This window comes from Rhinatrema bivittatum, chromosome 4 (genome assembly GCF_901001135.1).
Source record: "Rhinatrema bivittatum chromosome 4, aRhiBiv1.1, whole genome shotgun sequence".
Classification (NCBI taxonomy): Eukaryota; Metazoa; Chordata; class Amphibia; order Gymnophiona; family Rhinatrematidae; genus Rhinatrema; species Rhinatrema bivittatum.
The window spans coordinates 412141847-412163476 of NC_042618.1; the positions used below are offsets into that span (position 1 = coordinate 412141847).

The 21630-nt window shown below is 45.8% G+C and overlaps 1 protein-coding gene across 7 annotated transcripts in view; it reads left to right on the forward strand.

Moving 5' to 3' along the window:
- USP19 (ubiquitin specific peptidase 19) overlaps positions 1-21630 on the forward strand; it is a 239525-nt gene that overhangs the window by 167626 nt on the left and 50269 nt on the right. For all 7 annotated transcript variants that reach the window (XM_029601227.1, XM_029601228.1, XM_029601226.1 and 4 more), the window contains 3 exons: positions 7238-7348; positions 7955-8171; positions 8602-8754. In XM_029601227.1, the coding sequence (XP_029457087.1) occupies positions 7238-7348; positions 7955-8171; positions 8602-8754 (481 nt within the window). The remainder of the gene's footprint in view (positions 1-7237; positions 7349-7954; positions 8172-8601; positions 8755-21630) is intronic.

Genomic DNA, 21630 nt, shown 5'->3' on the forward strand with positions numbered 1-21630 from the left:
TACTGTATGTGTTCCCACCGTGGCCCATGATTGGCAAGATACTGCGGCGCATAGAATTGCACCCGTCCGACGTGATCATGGTGGCGCCGGAGTGGCCGCGCCGTCCGTGGTTTGCGGACCTGGTCCAGTTGTCGGTGGCGGCACCCCTTCGTCTACAGGGGTTTCCGGGGCTCCTTCGTCAGGGTCCCGTCTATTTGGAGGATGTGGATCACTTCTGTCTCGCGGCATGGCTTTTGAGAGGTATCGGTTGAAGCAAAAAGGTTACTCGGACGCGGTAGTTGCCATGTTGCTGAGATCCAGGAAACAGTCTACGTCTCTGGCTTATGTTCGAGTCTGGGTAGTCTTTGAGGAATGGTGCGTGGAGCGGGGTATTAATCCCACTTCCGCTGCTATTCCCGATATTTTGGCTTTTCTCCAGGCTGGGCTGGCCAAAGGCTTAGCGTGCAGTTCCCTACGGGTCCAAGTCGCGTTGCTTGGTTGTTTGCGTGGTAAGATTCGGGGAGTCTCCCTGGCTCTCCACCCAGATATCTCCCGTTTCCTTCGGGGGGCGAAACACCTCTGTCCTCCTTTGCGGCTCCCTTGTCCTTCTTGGAACCTCAACTGGGTGCTCTTGTCCTTATGCTCAGCTCCTTTTGAGCCTCTGAAGCGTTCTACGATCAAAGATCTCACGTTAAAGACTGTATTCCTGGTAGCCATTGCTTCGGCTCGCCGGGTTTCTGAGTTGCAAGCTCTGTCCTGCAGAGAGCCCTTCTTGCGCTTTTCCGATTCAGGGGTTTCCTTGCGGACCGTTCCCTCTTTCTTGCCTAAGGTCGTATCACCTTTTCATTTGAATCAATCGGTTGAACTTCCCGCTTTCGCGGTTGGGGAATCTTCCGACCCGAAGTTGAGGGATTTGAGAAAACTAGATGTGCGGAGGTCTCTTCTTTGCTATCTAGAGGTCACAAATTCTTTTCGATTAACGGATCATCTGTTTGTGTTGACGTCGGGTCCGAAGAAAGGTTCTGCGGCGTCCTGCACAACGATCGCCCGTTGGCTCAAGGAGGCCATTGGTTCCGCGTACATTCTGCGCGGTAAAACACCGCCAGTGGGTCTTCGAGCTCATTCGACGAGATCTCATGCTGCGTCTTGGGCGGAATCTTCTCAGGTGTCGCCTCAAGAGATTTGCAGGGCGGCTACCTGGAAATCGTTGCATACCTTCATTAAACATTACCGATTGGATGTTCAAGCTACTGATGCTGGGGGATTTGGAGAGAGGGTACTCCGAGTGGGACTCTCTGCTTCCCACCCTCGATAACTTAGCTCTGGTACATCCCAGGTGTCCTGGACTGATCCTGGTACGTACAGGGAAAGGAAAATTAGTTTCTTACCTGATAATTTTCGTTCCTGTAGTACCAAGGATCAGTCCAGGATCCCGCCCGCAGTGTGGCGCTATAGTAATGGAGAGTCCGCTCATTGTTGTTTTTTTAATACGCTGACCCCTTGTTTTGTTCGCTCTCCCGGTTGGGGAGTCTGTTTTTCCTGTAGGGGTGTTGGAGTTATTTTACTTAGTAAGTTTCTATGGTTAGCTATGTTGGCTTTTGGATTTTTCTACTTTGACATTACGTATGACTGAGGGGCTGTGACTGGCACAGGGGCTTATATATGGCTCCGCCCACAAGTTTTAATCTGTCTCCATCTACTGGTGCGGAGTCACAACCCAGGTGTCCTGGACTGATCCTTGGTACTACAGGAACGAAAATTATCAGGTAAGAAACTAATTTTCCTTTCTCTTGGGTGGAATTTTTCCAAGGCTTCATACAGGCACAGTCTGCTTCTCTTGCCCCTGTCCGGATGGAATCAAGGCCTCCTTTTCCCAGCCCTATGGCAGACATCACCAAGGGTGTTTCTGGCAGGGACTCCTACAGCACGGACAAAAAAGGAGATCCAGATTCCTTGGAGGATGGAGAAATCCCTCCAGACTTAGAAGCATATCGGACCATGTTATGTTTTTTCCATAGAGACGAATTGCCAGCCTAGTTTCCCAGACTCTGAAGATGCTGGGAGTTCCTGAGGTGGACTCCATGACGGAACCTAAGAAGAATCCCATTCTGGTGTCTCTACGGAAAGTTCTTGCTATTTTCCGGTGCTGGAAACCATCCAGGAGTTGAATGACCTGGAATGGGATCCTCCTGAAGCGAGATTTAAAGGTGGTTGAGCATTAGAATCTCTATACCCACTGGATCCGGCAGCGAGAGAATGCCTGCACTTTCCTAAATTGGATGTGCTGGTCTGCGCTGTTTTGAAGTAAATAACTATCCCAGTGGAGGGAGGAGCGGCCTTAAAAGATGCGTATGATAGGCAAGCCTTTGACGCGACAGCAATGTCCTTACAGATTGCTCCCTGCTGTGCCCTGGTGGCTTGCTCATGCCTGCTCCTCTCTAGAGAGGTGGATGATTCAGGGGTGTATTCCAGAGAATATGTGGAGCCTGCCGCTGCCTTTTTAGCTGACGCGGGCTCTGATCTAGTCCATACTTCGGCCAGAGTAGGGGCCTCTGTGATCGTGGCCAGAAGACAGCTATGGCTGCGAAATTGGTCAGCAGACATGACCTCTAAGGCAAACCTCACAAAGATGCCCTTTAAGGGATCACTCCTTTTCGGAAGCGAATTGGAAAAGCTGGCCAGTAAGTGGGGTGAATCTCCAGTCCCCCGGCTACTGGAAGATAAGAGAAAGCAATCACTGCGCCCCTCACCTATAAGGGGTCGATCCAAGGGTGCCCAACACTATCGGCTGTACAGAAACTCTGCATTTCAGAGACCTCTGTCCTCAGAGTGGTCTCAGTCCTTTCAGAGCCGACAGCACAAGAGAGGGGCAGGTTCAGGTTCAGCCTGAACTCTCCAATGAAGTTTTGCCGACCTATCCACGGAATGAGGAGATAGGGGGTCGACTATCCCTCGTCTACCAGCTGTGGGTCGAAATCACGTCGGACAAATGGGTATTGGATGTCATATGAGAAGGATATGCACTGGAGTTTCGCAGCACTCCTTGCCACTCCCAACACAAGAAGCCTTGATAAGGCTTCTCAAATTGAGGGCTATAATTCCAGTACCTGCGTCCTAGGAAAATACAGGACGTTATTCCATCTATTTCATCATACCCAAGAACAAGGGTTCCTTTCACCCCATCCTGGTCCTCCAGAGTGTCAACAGACACCTACAGGTAATTCATTTCCGCATGGAAACTCTGCACTCCGTGATTTATTTATTTATTTATTTTTAACTTTTATATACCGATGTTCCTGTATAGGATACATATCGCACCGGTTTACATGAAACTTTACTGTCGCCGGATGGTGGATACAATGAAACATGGGTATAATGAACATGCGGAAACAATAACACATGTGAAACATTAGAAACATTAGAAATACACTATCATATAATGTTGTAATGATAATGATAAAATAAGGTAATAACATAATATTAAAAAATAACTTTAATAATAAGAAGGAAAACGAAGGCCAATGCCTGGTGAGATATCGAGACGGGAAAGGGGGAGTAATTGATGGATAAGAAGAAAGAACTAACTTAGCCAGCGTACAACTGGGAGAGTTCCTAACCTCCCTGGACCTCTCTGAAGCCTACCAATCTGGCAAGAACATCAGCGTTTCCTACAGTTTGCCATACTGGGCCGCCATTATCAGTTCCGCACACTGCCCTTCAGGCTGGCCAACGCCCCCAAAACATTTTCCAAGATTATGGTGGTTGTAGCGGTGGCACTGAGGAAAGAGGCAATCCTGGTGCACCCGTACTTAGATGACTGGTTGATCTGGGTGAAGTCATTGGAAAAGATTCTCCAAGTGAGCAGACCAGCAAGGTGACGTCCCTGCTTCAGGAGCTTGGTTGGGTCGTAAACATGGACAAAAGCAGCCTCAAGCCCCTCCCAGTCCTTGGAATATCTGGGAGTACGGTTCGATACCAAGTAGGACTAGGTCTTCATCCCGCCTTCACAGATAAGGAAGTTGATATCCTAAGTGCGTCTGTTGACGAACATGATACGCCCCAAGGTGTGGAGCTAGCTTCAGGTACTCAGTTTGATGGCATCAGCCCTGGAGGTAGTACCGTGGACGAGGGCACACATGCGGACACTTCAGCGTTCCCTGCTGTCACGTTGGAACCCGCTTTCTCAAGACTATTCGATTTGCCTCCACCTACCGATGGAGGTGTGTTCTCGGATCCAGCGGTAGCTTCAGGAAGCTCACCTGGGCAAGGAACCCGCTGAACTGGCTGGTCCTCATGACAGATGCGAGCCTCCGGGGTTGGGGAGCTCACTGTCAGGAACTGATGGCCCAGGGATGCTGGACCAAGGAAGAAACGCTCTGGAGCATAAACTGCCTGGAAGCCCGGGTGGGCAGATTGGCATGTCTACAATTCAGCCACTTACTCCAGGGTCAGACGGTCTGCGTGATGTCAGACTATGCAACAACGGTAGCCTACATCATCCTCCACGGAGGAGCCAAGAAGCCAGCAAGTGTCTCTGGAGATGGATCTCCTTATGGAATAGGCGGAATTGAATCTACAAATGATCTCAGCCTCCCACTTTGCAGGAAAAGACGTCCAAGCAGACTTTCTAAGCAGAGAGAGTCTGGATCCAGGAGAATGAGCGTTGGCCAGAGCTTTTCAGCTGCTGGTAGATCGCTGGGGCCTCCCTTCCATCGACCTGCTGGCCGCATCTCACAATGCGAAGGTTTCCCGATTCTTAAGTCGCAGAAGAGATCAGCGGTGCCTGAGGATCGGTGCAGAAGTCCAGAAGAGGACTTACTATACGCCTTCCCTCTGTGGCCACTTCCTGGCAGGGTCATTTGCAGAATCAAGTGCCACTAGGGTTTAGTCCTTCTAGTGGCACCGGATTGGCCTAGGCACCTGTGGTATGCAGACATGAGGAGACTCCTGGTGGCGACCCCCTTGTGCCTCCTACCTCACAGGGACCTGGTCCAGCAAGGTCCGGGCCTTCACAAGGATCTGACTCAATTTTGTCTTACAATTAGGCCCTGGAGAGGGCTTGCCTCATGAAGCAGGGATATTTGGCAGCAGTAGTTACCACCTTGCTCTGTGCGTGGAAGTTCTCAACTTCCTTAGTGTATGTTCGGGTCTGGAGAGTATTTGAGGCCTGGTGCAAGGAACGCGGTGTTGCCCCTCAGTCGGCCAAAATCCCTCCGGTTCTGGAATTTTTACAGGACGACTTGAATACAGAGTTGTCCCTTAACTCCTTGAAGGTCCAGGTAGCGTCTCTCTCTTGTTTCAGAGGCGAGATGAACAGAACTCATCTGTCTGTACATCCAGACATGGCCCATTTTCTAAAAGGGGTAAAGTACCCCTTCAGTGGCCGATTCCTTTGTGGAATCTTAATCTAGTATTGGAATTTTTGGCAGGGCTCTCCTTTCGGCTGCTGCGCAGTCTGTCCTTACGCCTGTTAAAACGGTGTTCTTGTTGGCGATATGCTCAGCTTGTCGCATCTGTGAACTGTCATGTAGGGAACCATTCCTCCAGATGACCCCAGGGACATTAGAACTTCGTACCATTCCACCCTTCTTGCCCAAGGTAGTCTGAGTTTCATGTGAATCAGTCCTTTTGTTGCCATCCCTAGATAGGCACAAGGACACGGAAGAATACCGCCTCTATCATTTAAACATCAGGAATTTGATGCGGTATCTGGAACTTTCAGAACCAGTGCGCAAGACAGACCGCTTGTTTGTTCTTCTTCACAGAGGAAGGAGGCAGGGCGAACCAACTTCATGGCATACCATAGCTTGCTGGATCAAGGAGGTCGTCATAGGAGCTTATGTAGAGGCAGGAAAGCCATTACCCTTTCAGGTTAAAGCTCATTCCACTAGGGCTCAGGCAGTATCCTGGGCAGAAGCTAAGCTCCTGTCTCCTGTCGACATCTGCCAAGCAGTGACATGGTCTTCCTTGCACACCTTCTCCAGGTTCTATCGCCTGGACATTCAGGCCCAAGAAAACGCAGCCTTTGCAAGGGTGGTGCTAACCGGACAATGGGCAGCCTCCCACCCCAATTGGGAATAGCTTTTGTACATCCCATTGGTCCTGAGTCCATCTGGCCTCATGCTAGGGCATGGAGAAATTACTTACCTGATAATTTTGTTTTCCTTAGTGTAGACGGATGGACTCAGTATCCTGCCCACGGCTTCCCAAGAATGGTGCCAAGGAATCGTCCATGAAGTGAATATCGATTCCAAGAGGTTACGGGTAAGCCGTCGCCCAATCCCTAGATCAGGGCATCTATAATCTTGCTGGGATTCAGCGTTTGGTTGAGTACAGTTTCGGTTATTCGTTTTTAATCAAGTTTTAATCAAGTTTTTTCAATAGTATGTCCACAATGGCTTTGAAGAGAATTCTGAAGGGCTGAGGTCACTACAGGGGTGTATCTAAGGTGATCTCAGCTTTGAAACCTGACTCCGTCTCCATTTGCTATCGGGGGAGCATATAACCCATTGGTCCTGAATCTGTCTACACTAAGGAAAACAAAATTATCAGGTAAGTAATTTCTCAATTACGTGTTCCCAGACTTATTTGTATGTTGTAAAAATACTCATTCATCTTTCACCTTTCTGATACATGCATCCATGTCAAAATGTTTGCATAGTATTATGCAGGGTAAGAAATTTGTACACAGATTTAAGAAGATAGTTTTGTTGCAATTGATTACATCTTAATAAGCATAGATAAAAAAAATAATCCTCTTCCACGCAGCATGCTTTCTTCCACCATGCTTTTTCTGAGGTACAAAAATGATGCACAGTGGACCTTCCTTGTAGTGAATATCCTAAATTGTAGAGAAAAGAGTATCTGGAACTATTTACTACCACACATTTCAATGGATCAGAAATTGTACTAGTGAAGTCTGCTCATGGTCAACATTCATGGAGCAGCACTAGTGATTGCAGTGGAAACCTATTGTATCCTGAAATCTTTTCATCTGTGTTTTTATGTGTGAAATGAGTGTGATTTACATGAACATTGTCAGAGTTAAACAGGTATATTAATGCTTATGCAGCCTACGTATATCATGCTGTTTGTAGTCTTTCTGTTTTTCTCAGAGAGAGGAAACTGCTGCTGTAGTGCATTTCCTGATAAAGTGAATGCTTTTTTTTTTTTTTTTTTTTTTTTTTAAATATGGAAACTAGTAGTTCACTAAGATGGTCCCTCTCTGTGCCTTCTAATGGTGTCCCTTTGTTTACAGCTGCTATTCCTGGATATCAGCAACCAGTGGTACCCTTGACTTCACCTGCTACACAGTTTTACATCAACCTAATTGACTCTGCTAACAAAGAGATGAAGCTGGAGGATAAAGGTGAGTTTAGCTCTTGCTCTGTACAACCCCTGAGATGATGCAAATATTTCAGGCCAGAATATCTGGCTTTTCAGGACTAGAGTTTGAGAAGGAAAAAAAACCCAGGGATTTCAGCAACATCTGTGCTAAGTCACATATCCAGGGTCCTTTTCAGTTGGATACGGTCAGTGGCAGCTTTGGTAGATATGTTAGATTTTCCTTTTTTTCCTCAATAGGTTTTATAAATATAACCCATATATATTGTGTATAACCCACATATAGTATTAACAATTTGTTCTCCTAGATTGCATATATTGAGGTTTTTTTTGTCTTGTTTTTGTTTTTAACACCATTAGCTGTAGTAATAGGACTCTGATTTCACTTCCACAAATCTTGTTAAGGATCTCATCATTAAAGATATAAATGTAGAATTAATGCTTGTAGATAATGATTTCTTGTTGATGTGATATTGATGTGTTGGGTATGATTGTTTGCCAGATACCCATTCAGTAGACACTTGTTTGAATTTCTTATGAGTTCACTTCCCTACCACTCTGTTCCAGGAATACCTGTCCATTTGTATTGAGTTAGTGACTAGATTTTTTGTCTGTGTGTTTGGCATTACAGGTGAGATACTGTTAGAACTACCAGAGAGCTGCTCTCTTGCTTTAGTCTGGAAGAACAATGAACGTCTCAAGGAGTTTGTATTGGTTGAGTCAAAGGAGCTGGAGTTTGTGGAGGACCCAGGATCTGCCAGTGAAGCAGCCCGAGCTGGTCACTTCACCCTAGAGCAATGCCTCAATCTCTTCACCAAGCCTGAGGTTCTGGCCCCTGAAGAAGCCTGGTAAGAATGGGAAAAAGTAAAGACTTGAAGCAGTGGCACACAGACATCTTTGTTAGGTGTGCAGGAGCATCATGTCAGAGGAGTAGTACAATCAGCTTTTGTAATGCAGGAAAGGTAGGACGCATTAGCAATACCAAGCCCATAAAGTTAGAAAAGGGACAGCTGCTTAGATTGGCTCTACCCATATACGGAACAGAAAGGTAGCAGGATTTCTTCAAGTTTCTAAAGATATATATTTCATCTGTGCTGCAGAATGTAATAAAATAATTTTCTTACTGTACAAGAAATTAGCTGCAGCTCTTCTACATTAAGCATGTTACCATGGGGGAGAGCACAAAAGTTTCTAAATGGGATATGTCTTGTTCTTGTAATCAGCTGCAAAATAACTCATTGTATTATTCTGATTGATATATCTGCCTTCCCTCCTCAGGTACTGTCCTAAGTGTAAGCAGCACAGAGAGGCATCAAAGCAGCTGATGCTGTGGCGGCTTCCAAATGTCTTGATTATACAGCTGAAGCGTTTTTCCTTCCGGAGTTTCATCTGGCGAGACAAAATCAACGACATGGTGGAATTCCCGGTCAGGTGAGTCTCCAGTTGTGTTTGATGCATGTGGTGCATATTTAAAATATTTTATCAATCCAATACCGTATGAGATATTGTGGACTTAAATTTCCTATATTGAAGAATGTGGTTTATGAGTACAGCACTGTAAGAGGGTCATTTTATAATCTCGCACATAAATTAACTGCAAATATGTACATAAGTTACACCAGTTTTCGAAGTTGACTTTTATGCATAAGTTGGCTTTGAAAATTATCCCAGCAAATCTACTTACACAATTATACCTGCTAAAACATCTGCACAAATTTTCCGTGAAAATTCACACGCAATTTTTAAAATCCAAAAGTGTGTGTGTAAATGCAAACCCCTCCCCAACCGCCCCATGAACATCTCTGCTCAGCCTGGGAAACTTACATGTGAACAGGACATGCTCATATTGGGCGGGCAATTTTGAAAAACCCATTTCTGCGAGAAAAACGCTATTTTACCTGAGGATATGCTTTTCAAAATTTTCCTTCCTAGGTATCCTCTTCATGGACAGTGGCAGATTAACTTAGTGATTAGAGCCAGCAGGCTGTGAACCAGGCAAACCAGGGCTCAAATCCCACTAATGATTCTTGTGACCGTGAGCAAGTCATTTCACCTTCCTTTGCCTCAGGCATAAATTTAGATTGTAAGCCATCTGGGGACAGGGAAATACCTGTGATACCTGAATGTAGCATGCCTTGAGTTACCAATGAAAAGACCTGAGCTAAATCTATATAAAAGAAATATATAGTGTTGACTGGTTTTTATTTATGATCAATATTCAGCGTGTTTGTCCAGTTAAGTTCAGGACTAAGCTAGACAAACACCGGTAGTTGAAAATTCCTGTTCCCTGTACATACCAGGATCAGTCCAGATTGCTGGGTTATGCTTCCCTTCCAGCAGATGGAGTCAGAGAAAAGCTGAAAAGCACCCCCCAGATAACCCGGTGTGCCACCTGCGATCCTTCAGTTGTTCTCTGACTCCAGCAGATGAAGGATGGCATAACCTGCGGTCCTGATCCTTGGCAAAATTTGTGATTGATTAATAAGTGCTTGAAAGGTTTTGTATTTTAAATAAACCTTAGGTCCTTTGACTAGATCAACCTGCAGTAAATACAAAAAAAACAAAAAAAAACCAAACGAAAGTGATACTATGGGAGTATACAGAAACTGGGGAAAGTGTACTGAGCACTTCATAAGAGCAGGCAAGGCTGGGCACTGCCCTACGGCCTTCATACCTGGAGATTTGTTCCTTAACTGCGTGAGTTGGGGGATTTACTGGTGGGACAGTCCCTCTCTCCTCTCCTATACAGGTCCAGAGACGAAATTCCTCTGGTGGGTGCTAATACCTGTAAAGTAATCACAGGGATGGTAATTCCCCTATTTGGTGGCTGACTCTCAATTCCGCGTGGGTCGCGCTGTGTGGCTTGTAAGAGAGCCGGCAGCACAGCTCTCCCGCGAAGGCCTCTGCTCCTGCTGTATCCCGGGGGTGAGGGGCCTTCGCAGCTGCCCATTTCGGGTCACAGGTTGGCTCTGCTGCAATTGTGCGGCTTGGGGGGCAGTCAGGCAGCTCGGTGGCAGAGGCCTGCCTCGTCCCCGATTGGCACGGGAATGGCGGCCATCTTGCCTGATTCGGGTCCCGATGCTGCACAGGATTCAGAGGGAGGAGATCTCCCTCCGCTTTCCCCGCCTTCGCTTAGCCCTCAACAACCCCGCGTTTTGGAGCCTGACTCAGCTCCTCCGGAGGGGCCCTTAAAGAGACAGCACCCTTTTTCTTCACAGTTTGTATTACTGCTTCACAAGGCATATTTAGAAGCTGAGGCTGACTGGGATACGCAATCTCCTCCTCCTGCTAAGGTTTTTATACCTGCAGAGGGCCAGGGGAGTGCTGAATGTGGCTTCCCCATCCAGTTCCTGACGAGGGGCTTCCGATGCCCTCCACGCCTCCAGATCCCGCGCTCCAGGACCCCTCCACGGTGGATATGAGCGATGATGTGGATAGTGACGCTCCAGTGGAGGGAGATGATCTGCAGGCGCTCCGGTTGTTTTGCAAGGAGGAACTAGACCCTTTAATTCCGCATATGCTACAGGAACTGGATATTCAGGCTCCGCAGCTGGTGGCGGATTCTTCCTCTGGGGATCCGGTTTTATCGGGCCTACGAGCTCCCCCTCAAACCTTTCCTTTTCACCCGAAGCTTTTCCAGATTATGTCCCGGGAATGGGATGCGCCTGAAGCCTCTTTAAGGGTTAGCAGAGCCATGGAAAAACTTTATCCGCTGCCAGGTGAGTCCTTGGATCTTCTCAAAATTCCTAAGGTGGACGCGGCCATCACGGCCATAGCTAAGCACACTATTCCGGTGACGGAAAGGGCAGCTCTCAAGGATCTCCAGGATAGAAAGCTGGAAGTTCTCCTCAAGCGGATATTTGAGGCATCAATGCTTGGAGTGAGAGCGGCCATCTGTAGCAACCTTATGCAGAGAGCTACCCTCCGATGGGTTCAGCAATTGTTCACAACTCAGGCGCTTCCTCCGGGGGAGGCTGAACAGACGGACCCCATAGAGTCGGCAGTTGCCTATACGGCGGATGCTTGTACAATCTTCTCCATACCTCTGCGCGTACCATGTCTTCGGCGGTTTCAGCGAGAAGGCTTCTGTGGTTCCATAACTGGTCAGCTGATGTCTCTTCTAAGTCTCAGCTGGGCTTCTTTCCTTTCAAGGGAAAGCTATTGTTTGGAGACAAGCTGGAACAACATATTAAGGCCTTAGGGGATAACAAGGTTTACAAGCTCCCTGAAGACAAGCCAAGGCCCTCTCGCCCCTTCGGCGTGTCCTGGGGTCGTTTTCGGGGTCAGCGCAGTTTCCATACAGGTAGGGGCTCCTCCTTTGTTCCTAGGCAAACGTCGACAAGGTCTCAAGCCTGGGCACATTCCTTTCGTGGTAGGCGGCCTCAGCGCAACAGAACCTCTCATGGTTTCGCCTCCAACAAAGCTCCCCAATGAAGGTGCTCCGGCCCATTCCTCCATTCCCGGAGATCAGGGAATGGCTCTCCCTGATTCGCGAGGAATGGGTCACGGTCACATCGGACCAATGGGTTCTCGATATCATAAATCTGTTACGCTTTGTATTTTGCTCACCCGCTTTGGGATCTATTCTTGGTATCTCCTTGTGGGTCTCAGGCAAAGCAACAGGTGATTCTTCAAACTCTGTCTTGGTTAAAGACTCTGGGAGCTATTGTCCCGGTGCCACCGGCCAAGCGTTGGACTGGTCGATACTCCATTTACTTCGTAGTCCCCAAGAAGGAATTCGACCAATCTTGGATCTTCGCACCTTAAACAAACATCTGCAAAAGGAAAGGTTCAGAATGGTAACCTTAGGCTCCCTACTCCCTCTTCTCCAAAAGGGAGATTGGCTTTGCTCTTTAGACCTACAAGACGCATATAGTGATAACCCTGTCTCACCAAAAATACCTCCGTTTCCTAGTCTGACACAGTCACTTCCAGTATCTGGTACTACCGTTCGGCCTAGCATCGGCACCTCGAGTCTTTACGAAATGCCTGGCAGTAGTAGCAGCGTACGAAAGACGACAGAGCATCCATGTCTACCCCTACTTGCTAAGGGCTCCGTCCGAAAAGGCAATTCTAAACTCCCTTCATCTAACCCTACAGCTATTACTGTCATTGGGATTTCTCATAAACTATCCGAAATTCAATCTGACTCCATCACAGATCCTCTTCTTCATTGGAGTGGATTTAAACACCATACCAGCAAAAGCTTTTCTCCCAAGGGATCGGGTACACACTCTTGCAACCCTTGCAAAACTAGTACAGACTCATCGATCCATAACTGCTCATCATTTTCTACCTTGTTGGGTCACATGGCATTCTCAGTTCATGTTACTCCAATGGCTCATCTAGCCATGAGAGTAACACAATGGACCCTAAAGTCCCAGTGGTCTCAGGCCCACCATCCAATGTCCAGCGTTGTCCACGTCACCAAGCAGCTTCATCTCTCGCTAGCTTGGTGGATTCAGGAGTCCATTCTTCTCAGAGGGACTACCTTTTCCATCTCCAGAATCTCAAATAACACTGACAACAGATGCTTCCAACCTCTGTTGGGGAGCCCATGTCAACAACCTCAAACTCAGGGAACCTGGTCTGCAGCAGAATCATAACAGCAGATAAATTTTCTGGAGCTCAGGGCAATAAGGTATGCCCTAATGGCCTTCTGGGATTGCCTATCCAACAAGACAATCCTAGTCCAAACAGACAACCAGGTAGCGATGTGGAACATCAACAAACAGGGTGGAATGGGCTCGTACTGCTATGTTAGGAAGTAGCACAGATATGGGCCTGTGCTCTCTCTCACTCCATGTTCCTGAGAACAACCTACCTGGCAGGCATGGACAATGTGATTGCAGACAAGTTGAATCGGACCTTTTATCCCCACGAATGGTCCCTAAATCCCATGGTAGCAGAGAAAATCTTCCAGCGGTGGGGCTATCCACACACAGATCTCTTTGCACCAATTCACATCCGCAGTGTGGAAAACTTCTGCTCACTACATCGCAGTTACAGGACACCCCCAAGGGATGCCCTCTTGTGGTCAGAGTCTCCTGTATGCTTACCCTCCACTTCCACTCATCAGCAAGACTCTCGTGAAGTTACGACAAGGCCCAACACTGTGGAACACAATGCCACAAGAATTAAGAGTGATTACAGAGTATAAATGTTTTAAATCCGATCTTAAAACTTGGTTGTGCACACAGGCATTTACATACGAGAGCAATGACACACAGAATTGTTTTATTTCATTTTACTAATTTTACTATGTGTGTAGGTTTTAAGAATTGTTTTATTCAATGTTTTTTATATTGTGCATAGGATTTTAAGATTGATGGTCATTTTATGCTATAGATTGTTTTTAGAAATATCAATATTAACATTTTATTATTTTATTAATTTGACTACAATGTAATGTATTTATTTAGATGTTTGGCACTTGAACTAATTTTATTGTTTGTACTTTATTAATTTATATTATGTGCCATGTGAACCGTTGTGAAGGAATTGATCCAAATGACAGTATATAAACCTTACTAAATAAATAAGACCCGGGCTTAATTATTCTCATAGCCCCTTACTGGCTGCGTCAGGTGTGATTTCCCAACCTTCGTGACTTCTCAGTCCATCAACAAATTCGCCTGGGAGCAGATCCGTCTCTGAAAACGCAGAACAACGGGCAACTGTATCATCCAAACCTCCAGGCCCTGTCCCTGACAGCATGGATGTTGAAAGGTTGATTCTACAATCTCTAAACCTCTCGGATACTGTATCCCAAGTCCTTGTAGCTTCACGGAAGCCTTCTACTAGGAAATCTTATCGTTCCAAATGGAAAAGATTTTCCTTATGGTGCACGTCAAAGGAAATAGATCCTTTTATCTGCCCCACAACGAAGTTCCTAGACTACCTCTGGTCCCTATTGGAGTCTGGTCTACAAATTTCCTCCATCAGAGTCCATGTCAGTGCCATAGCTGCTTACCACAAGGTCGATATTGACGCAACCCCTTGTAGTGCGCTTCATGAGAGGCTTACTACATCTATAGCCCCTACTTTGTCCTCCGGCCCCTGCCTGGGACCTCAATGTAGTATTAGCGCAGCTCGTGAAACCTCCATTTGAGCCCCTACACTCCTGCGAGCTGCGTTATCTCACTTGGAAAGTGCTCTTTCTCCTAGCTATAACTTCAGCTCGCAGAGTCAGTGAGCTACAGGCGCTGGTAACATACCCACCTTACACAAAATTTCTCCATGATCGTGTGGTGCTTCGCACTCATCCTAAATTTTAACCAAAGGTAGGATCTGAATTTCACTTAAATCAATCCATTATACTACCTACTTTCTTTCCAAAACCCCACTCACATCCAGGTGAGCAAGCTGTGCATTCCTTGGACTGCAAACATGCGCTAGCCTTTTATTGGGAACGCACTGCAGCCCATAGGAAGTCCATCCAGCTGTTTGTCTCCTTTAATAAAACCAAACTGGGAGTTCTGGTGGGCAAGCAAACCCTATTCTCCTGCCTGGCGGACTGTATTTCCTTCTGCTACCAGCAAGCAGGCTTTCCGCTACAGGAACGTGTGAAAGCGCACTCTATAAGAGCCATGACAACATCAGTAGCGCACCTCCGATCGGTGCCTCTTACCGACATCTGTAGGGCTGCTACAGGGAGTTCTCTCCATACCTTTGCAACTCATTATTGTCTGGACAAGGCTGGCAGGCAAGATTCCATTTTTGGCCAGTCCTGCGCTATTTATTCTCAGCTTAATAACCCAACTTTCTTCCAGCAACCCACTGGGAATTTCAGGCTGCCCTCTTAACCAAACCCACCCCTGTTGTTGTGCCTGTTGCACATCATTGGGTGCTTTTGGTACATTTACTCGGGCATCCTCCGCTCGCTATTCACCCATATGTGAGGACTACCATCCTGCTTGTCCTGAGAGAAAGCAGAGTTGTTTACCTGGAAGCAGGATGTTAATCCTCACGAAACCCGCCCACCACCCCTCGGAGTTGGGTTCGCTTACGATTTATTATTTTATTTTTTGCTCGTACTTTTACTATAAACGAGACTGAGGGGGGAACCCCTGCTGGATGCAGGGTTGTTGGCATACTGGGCATGCCCAGTGTGCCAAGTCAAAGTTCTAGAAACTTTGACAAAAGTGTTCCGTGATGGGCTCCATCCTGATGATGTCACCCATATGTGAGGACTAACATCCTGCTGTTCTGGGAGAACACCTGTTACAGGTAAGCAACTCTGCTGTCTGTTTAATTAGGGGCGGTGCTCCTTTAAGAGCCAAAATCCATGGAAGAGCAAAGGCCTGTCAGCCCTAAAGTTTATTTCTAGCTGGTAGCTGAAGGGTCTGACAGAAGGAGCAGAAGCAGTGACATGACTGCAGGGCTGATAGTAGCCATAATCCCTGAAATAGTGTCTGGGTTGCAGCACCATGAGCAGCCCCTGCAGGAGGGAGAAGAGCAGTGGCATTGGGTAACAGAGCCAGTCAGTAAACCCAGTCAGAAGTAGCGGCAGAAGCATGGTGAGCAGATCCCACCACACAGGCCCACCCCACAAGCTCTCCAAAGTGATGAGGGGGAAGGGGCTACTCTGGTAGGGTGAGCTTTAGAGCAGTACTCCAGATATTCTCTTCCTCCTCCCTCCTTAACCCTTCCAAAAAGATGACCTTGACACTATCACAAGCTAGTTTATGCATGTTATCAGTGCTTTTAATTGTATTATGGTTTATGGTTTCTTTATTTATAACCCACTTAAAATCCCTAAGCGACTCACATAAAGGACATTCATAATGAAAGTTCAGAATACAAAACATAGCTAAAATAAACTAATAAAAACATGACAAAATTCCTTAAAAACTCATATAAACACTCGTAATGAACATTTAAAGTTGTTTAAAACTTTAAAATTCTAAAATAACATAGCTGTAACACAGGACAAAAAAATATTAAAACAGACAGCAAAGCCCATGTTATTTAAAATACGCTTTCTGAAAAAGGAATATTTTAACCTCTTGCAATTGGTAATGCAAGCATTTAATGCTTGTGATAGTATTTATGCATTTAGTACACTGGTCCTGTGTTTGATTTTCTTTGCAGCTTATTAATTTGGGTAAATTATTTGTAATACAGAAAATGGTATTGTGGCAAGAATAAACACTGAATATTAACAGCTAGTAAGGAGAAAAATCTTTCTTAAGATATTTTAGGAGCAGTGTGGATTTGCCATAACAATGTAAGACAAATTAATTTATTTGTATGTTTTTACATACCGAAGTTTAGCATTGGCCTTCACTCTGGTTTACAAGTATAACAGTTTACATGAAAAATCAAAGTTTACATTAATAACTGTGGGAGGCGGCGCAGGCCTTCACTCCGAGATACAAATAAAAACAGTGGTTTACATGAACAGTCAAATGGATTACATTAATAACTGTGGGAGGGGAATAACAGGAGTTTATATGAACAGTCATACTATGGGTATTAATGTACATAGTAAATTATGCAAAAGCTCAAGGGGAACTCGGCTACGAGGTTATGTGTCACCTTACCCAAACCTAAATATAAATGGGCTAGTTTCTTTGTTAACATAGCATTTTTCTAACTGATTAATATCTTATCTCTTCTATGCTAATACTGAATTCTTGTAAGGCAGAAGCAAAACTTAATGCTGATCTTTGACATACTTTAGCATTCTAGCTAACCCTTAACATAATTTAATATTCCTACAGCCTTGGTTATTTCCAAAACTCTGAACCATTTAATCTTATTATGCTGTTATCTTTCTGCTTCTTCATGGCCACCAACTGGTCTACCTTGACGGAGAACCTCCTCAAAGCATCCTCACATTTTATGCTTTGTCATATTTACTATGACAATATTATGCTCCAAGCTACAATACCACTGGCCTTCATCTCATGTCTTGTGTTGGTCCCACGTAAGCCCAGCCCATGGAGCAGTGGGTTAGGTTAGAACTCTGGTCTAGTCTCATGTTAGTTGAGGTCTATCTGTAACATCTGGAATTCCTCTTCCTTGGGGGGAATATAAGATCAGGATGAGTCTTTTATCTGCGTGGAAATCAGAAAGTTCAGTAGCAACTGGAAGTGTAGTTGATACAGTTGTAGAAACTATCAAACTGGTAATGGACTTAATGACAGAAACTTAGTACACATTGGCAGCCAAGATATAAGACAAAATTAATGCAATTGCAATAACTATTATATGCAGTCTTTCTTATAACATACAAACCAGTTTGGGTACCAATACCTAAGAAGTCTCAGACCTTTTTTTTTTTTTTTTTTGGATAGGCTCCAGTTTGTTGAAAGAATAAAATATTTGGAAAATAGACATGACACAACTTTGATTCAAATGGCGCATATAAAAAGGTCCATTATAATGAGACAGACCATTTCCAAGTCTTGGCCTGGTGCCATTGGAATATAAAGTGTTAGTCTTACTGCATATGGTCCCAATAAGAGAGGCATTTGTTTTTCTAATTCCCTTTAGCCTGTTGCTCACATCAGCACATGACATGGAGTTGGAATAGGAAATATTGACATTGAAAATCATTTGTAGTTTTGAATTCAAGATGGTTCTTTCCCCCCCCCCCCCCCCCAGGAAGGGGCAGGAAATAACCAATTGCCTAGTGTCCAATAATTAGTAAGGTTCAAAGAAGTGGCTCAGAATATAATTAGGTTAATGTAAATGTTTGTGGTACATGAGCAGGCTTTCAGTACTAGTCAACAAACAAGGAGAACAATACACAAATGCAGTGGTGGGGCTCTAAACCACTGTTCAAAGCAACATGCTGAGGAAGAGAATTATTATGCCTGAACACAAACCCGTGGGCCTACTCCTGGTGTCGCTGTTCACCACAGTTATTTGTCTTTCCTATACATCCAATCAAGCCAGGTCAGACAAATGGGTTAGGCTTACCGACCAGCAGATGGAGACAGATCAAGAGGCTTGCCGATGTCACTTCTTATAAGTATCTATGTTCCCACCAGCCTGCCAGTATTCTCTTTCTCCAGCAGATGTGATAGGCAAGCATTCTGTGCTGTGGGCTTCAGCTTGGTAGACTGGATTGTAAGGTGTTTTGGAAGGCTCCTGAGTTGAAAGTTTTCACTCCGTCCCTCTGTTGAGCGGGTTTAGCCCAGGGGACTTCCAGGAGGGGGTAGGGTGGATTCCATCCCTTCCCCATCTTCTCTCTCACTCCCTTAAGATATTTTCCCCCTCTTATTTCCTCCTTCCTCTCATTTGGGTTTCAGCATATCTAGTGGTAGCTGCAATAAAGGTTAAAAAAAAAAAAAAAAGCATTGAGAGGGGCTTTGCTACTTCAGGAGCTGAAGCTGCAGAAGCAAGTTTTCCACTGCAGACATGCCAGGTGCTCTTCTGGGGCTGCTTCTGCAAATGAGTCACCATTTTGGGAGTGGTTTTTGCTTGGGGTCACGTTTTCCCTTAGGAAATGAGCATAGCCAGCAAGATGGTACCAACTGCCTTGCATGAGAGAGAGCCCATGCTTTGCACAGCTTGCAACTTCAAAAGTGCAGGCAGGCAGGGCCGGTGCAAGTGTATTAGGTGCTCTAGGTGAGTCTTCTGCCTTGCACCTACCCTGTTCACGCTGCCATGTGTTCTTCTCTGGGCTGCGAGCAGGATGGGCACTGCTTACAGCCCATTGAATCTCTTCTTCTCTGCCGCTAGCAGGATAGGCTCCGCTCGCAGCCCCACATGACTGCTTTTCGGTATCCCCTAAGGGTCTGTGCCTGAGGCGACCGCCTAGCTCACTTAATAGGACACGCCAGCCCTGCAGGCAGCAGCGCAAAACTGCTGTGAATTTTTGGCAGCTCGGGGGAATTATCGAGGCTGTGATTTCCTACCCCTGGAAGTTCTAGGACTAGGATTGAGGATGGCTTACAGCTCACTGGGGGGGGGGAATAGAACTTGGATGAAGGCCTGATGACCATTTTGTGGCTGCAGATCAGTGAGGGGAAGCCTAGAACTCCTCCCCTCAGATTGGAGCAGCAGATTAGATCAGCGGTAGGAGTTTTTTGACCAGCTCCTGCCGCAGCATTTGAGGCCTCCTCTCTACCTTGGGCAGAGATATCTAAAGAATTTTTCAACAGTCTGCAAGCCTTCTGTATGGGCAGGATGCTCTATCAGGTAGGTCTCTAGCCCTTCGGAAGCCCTCTTTTTTTTTATCCATTGCTGGCAGGAAGAGAGCCAGAACTAGAGAGGACCAGAGATTATCAGAAGAGAAGGTTTTTTCCTTCTGAAGATTCCTTGGATAGATTCAAGAGCCCACAGGGAATGATGAGGGCATGTTTTCTCCTAACAATAAGTAAGATGATTCAGTGCTGTGCCTTTTTTGTAAAGAGGAGCTGGCCTTCCTGATCATGCAGTCCCCCCACGTAAGTTTAAAAAATTGGGGAGGAAAAGGAGGAGGAACTCCCCATGTCTAAGGAGGACCCGATAATGGTCAGCATCCAGAAGTCATCCAGTTTTTTTCTCCTACATCAGGTAGTGAAGAATTTGTTTGATTTGGAGTGAGTGACCCTGAAGTAAATTTTAAAGGTGGTTGCTTGCTGGTTAAGTTCTATCCTTTGGATCCTCAGGACTGTGAGAAACTTTGCTTTTTCCAGGGTAGATGCCTTGATCTGCTCAGTCACTTATTTTGGTTGAAGGTGGAACTGTGTCCTTAAGATTGCTCAAGATAGAAAGATAGGATCTGTGATTAAACAAGCTGTTGAAACTGTTATAATGGTTCTCTGGATCTCTGCTTGCTGCAGCATTATGAGGAGGTATAGTTTGTCTTGCCCAGGAGGATTCTAGTGAGGACTCCTTCCAATTGGAACCAGGGGCTGCATACTTGACTGATATCTGTTTTTGATTTGGTGCATTCCTCAGCAAGAGGAGTAACTTCTGTTGTTGCTCGGAGGCTCCTTTGCATGTGCACATGGTCAGCAAACTCTGTCTCTAAGACTAACAAAACTCCCTTTTAAAGGCAGACTTTTGCTTGGAGAGGAAACGGAGAAGATGGCCAAGGCCTGGGGAGACTAAGGTGCCTACGCTTCCAGTGGATAGAGTTTGACTCCCTTGAAATATTTCTTCCTGTGGGAGATTCAGGGATTCCAGGAATTTTAGGCAGGGGCAGACCTCAGGTGTTCAGATATCCAGGTCCTATTTACAGTACCAGTTTTTTCATCCCAAGAACGGATGAAATGATGGGCAGTCTGTTTCTGGAGCATCTAGAGCCTCACAATGAATGCTTGAGAGTCCTATCTCTGGTTCTGGAGATAGGCGGCCACTTATCTCTGTTTTACTGGAAGTGGGCCCAAATCACTTCAGATAAGAGGGCACTGGAAATTGTGCAAAATGGCTAGTTATCTCATCTTGTTTCAGACACTTCTATAGTTTCCCTATGTCACTTACCTGCAAAAAAGGAGGCAGTGCAGTTAACTCTAAGAAGACTCCTTGCTTTGAAGGCATTGGTTCCTGTTCCGAAAGACCAAGAAGGTTTAGACCACTACTCGGTTTACTTTGTGGTCCCAAAGAAAAAGGAGTCCTTCTGTCCCATTCTAGATCTGAAGTGGGTTAGTGAGCTCTTGAAGGTGACTCGTTTCAGGATGGTACAGAAGGGAGAGTTTCTGATCTCTTTGGATTTAAAAGACACTTATATTCATATTCCAATAAGGCAGGATCATCACCAGTACTAGATTTGATATCAGCCAGCCAGAATTAGAAGGTTTGCAGGTTTTACAGTTGAAAAAGAGATCCTCTGTCTTCCAGGATCAATGCCCTGCTGCAGGATTGACCAACGGAGGAAATACTATGTTTTTTCTCCTTGGCACATGATAGGTCAAAGGGTTTCCAGACATCAGGGCCTAGCAGTATTGATGGCTCCGGATTGACCTTGTCATACTTGTTATGCAGATCTTATGCATGAGGCATGATTGCATCTCCCAGTTCACAAGGAATTGCTTTTGTAGGGTCCAATTTTGCACAAAGACCCAGATTGGTTTTGTCTTATGGCTTGGCCCTTGAAAGGGTACAGCTAGTAAAGAAGGACTATTCTCTGGCAGTAGTGACTATTCTCTTGAAGACTAGAACATTTTCTGCTTCCTTAGCTTATGTGCGAGAGTGGAGAGTCGTTGATGACTGGTGCTCGGAGCATCAGTGCATGCCTCAGAAAGCATTGTTCTTTTAGATGCTAGAATTTTTGCAGGCAAGTCTGCCTAAAGATCTGACATTGAATACTTTAAAGGTGCAAGTTGCAGCTCTGTCATTTTATAGAGGTGAATGCAGGGTAGACCTTTG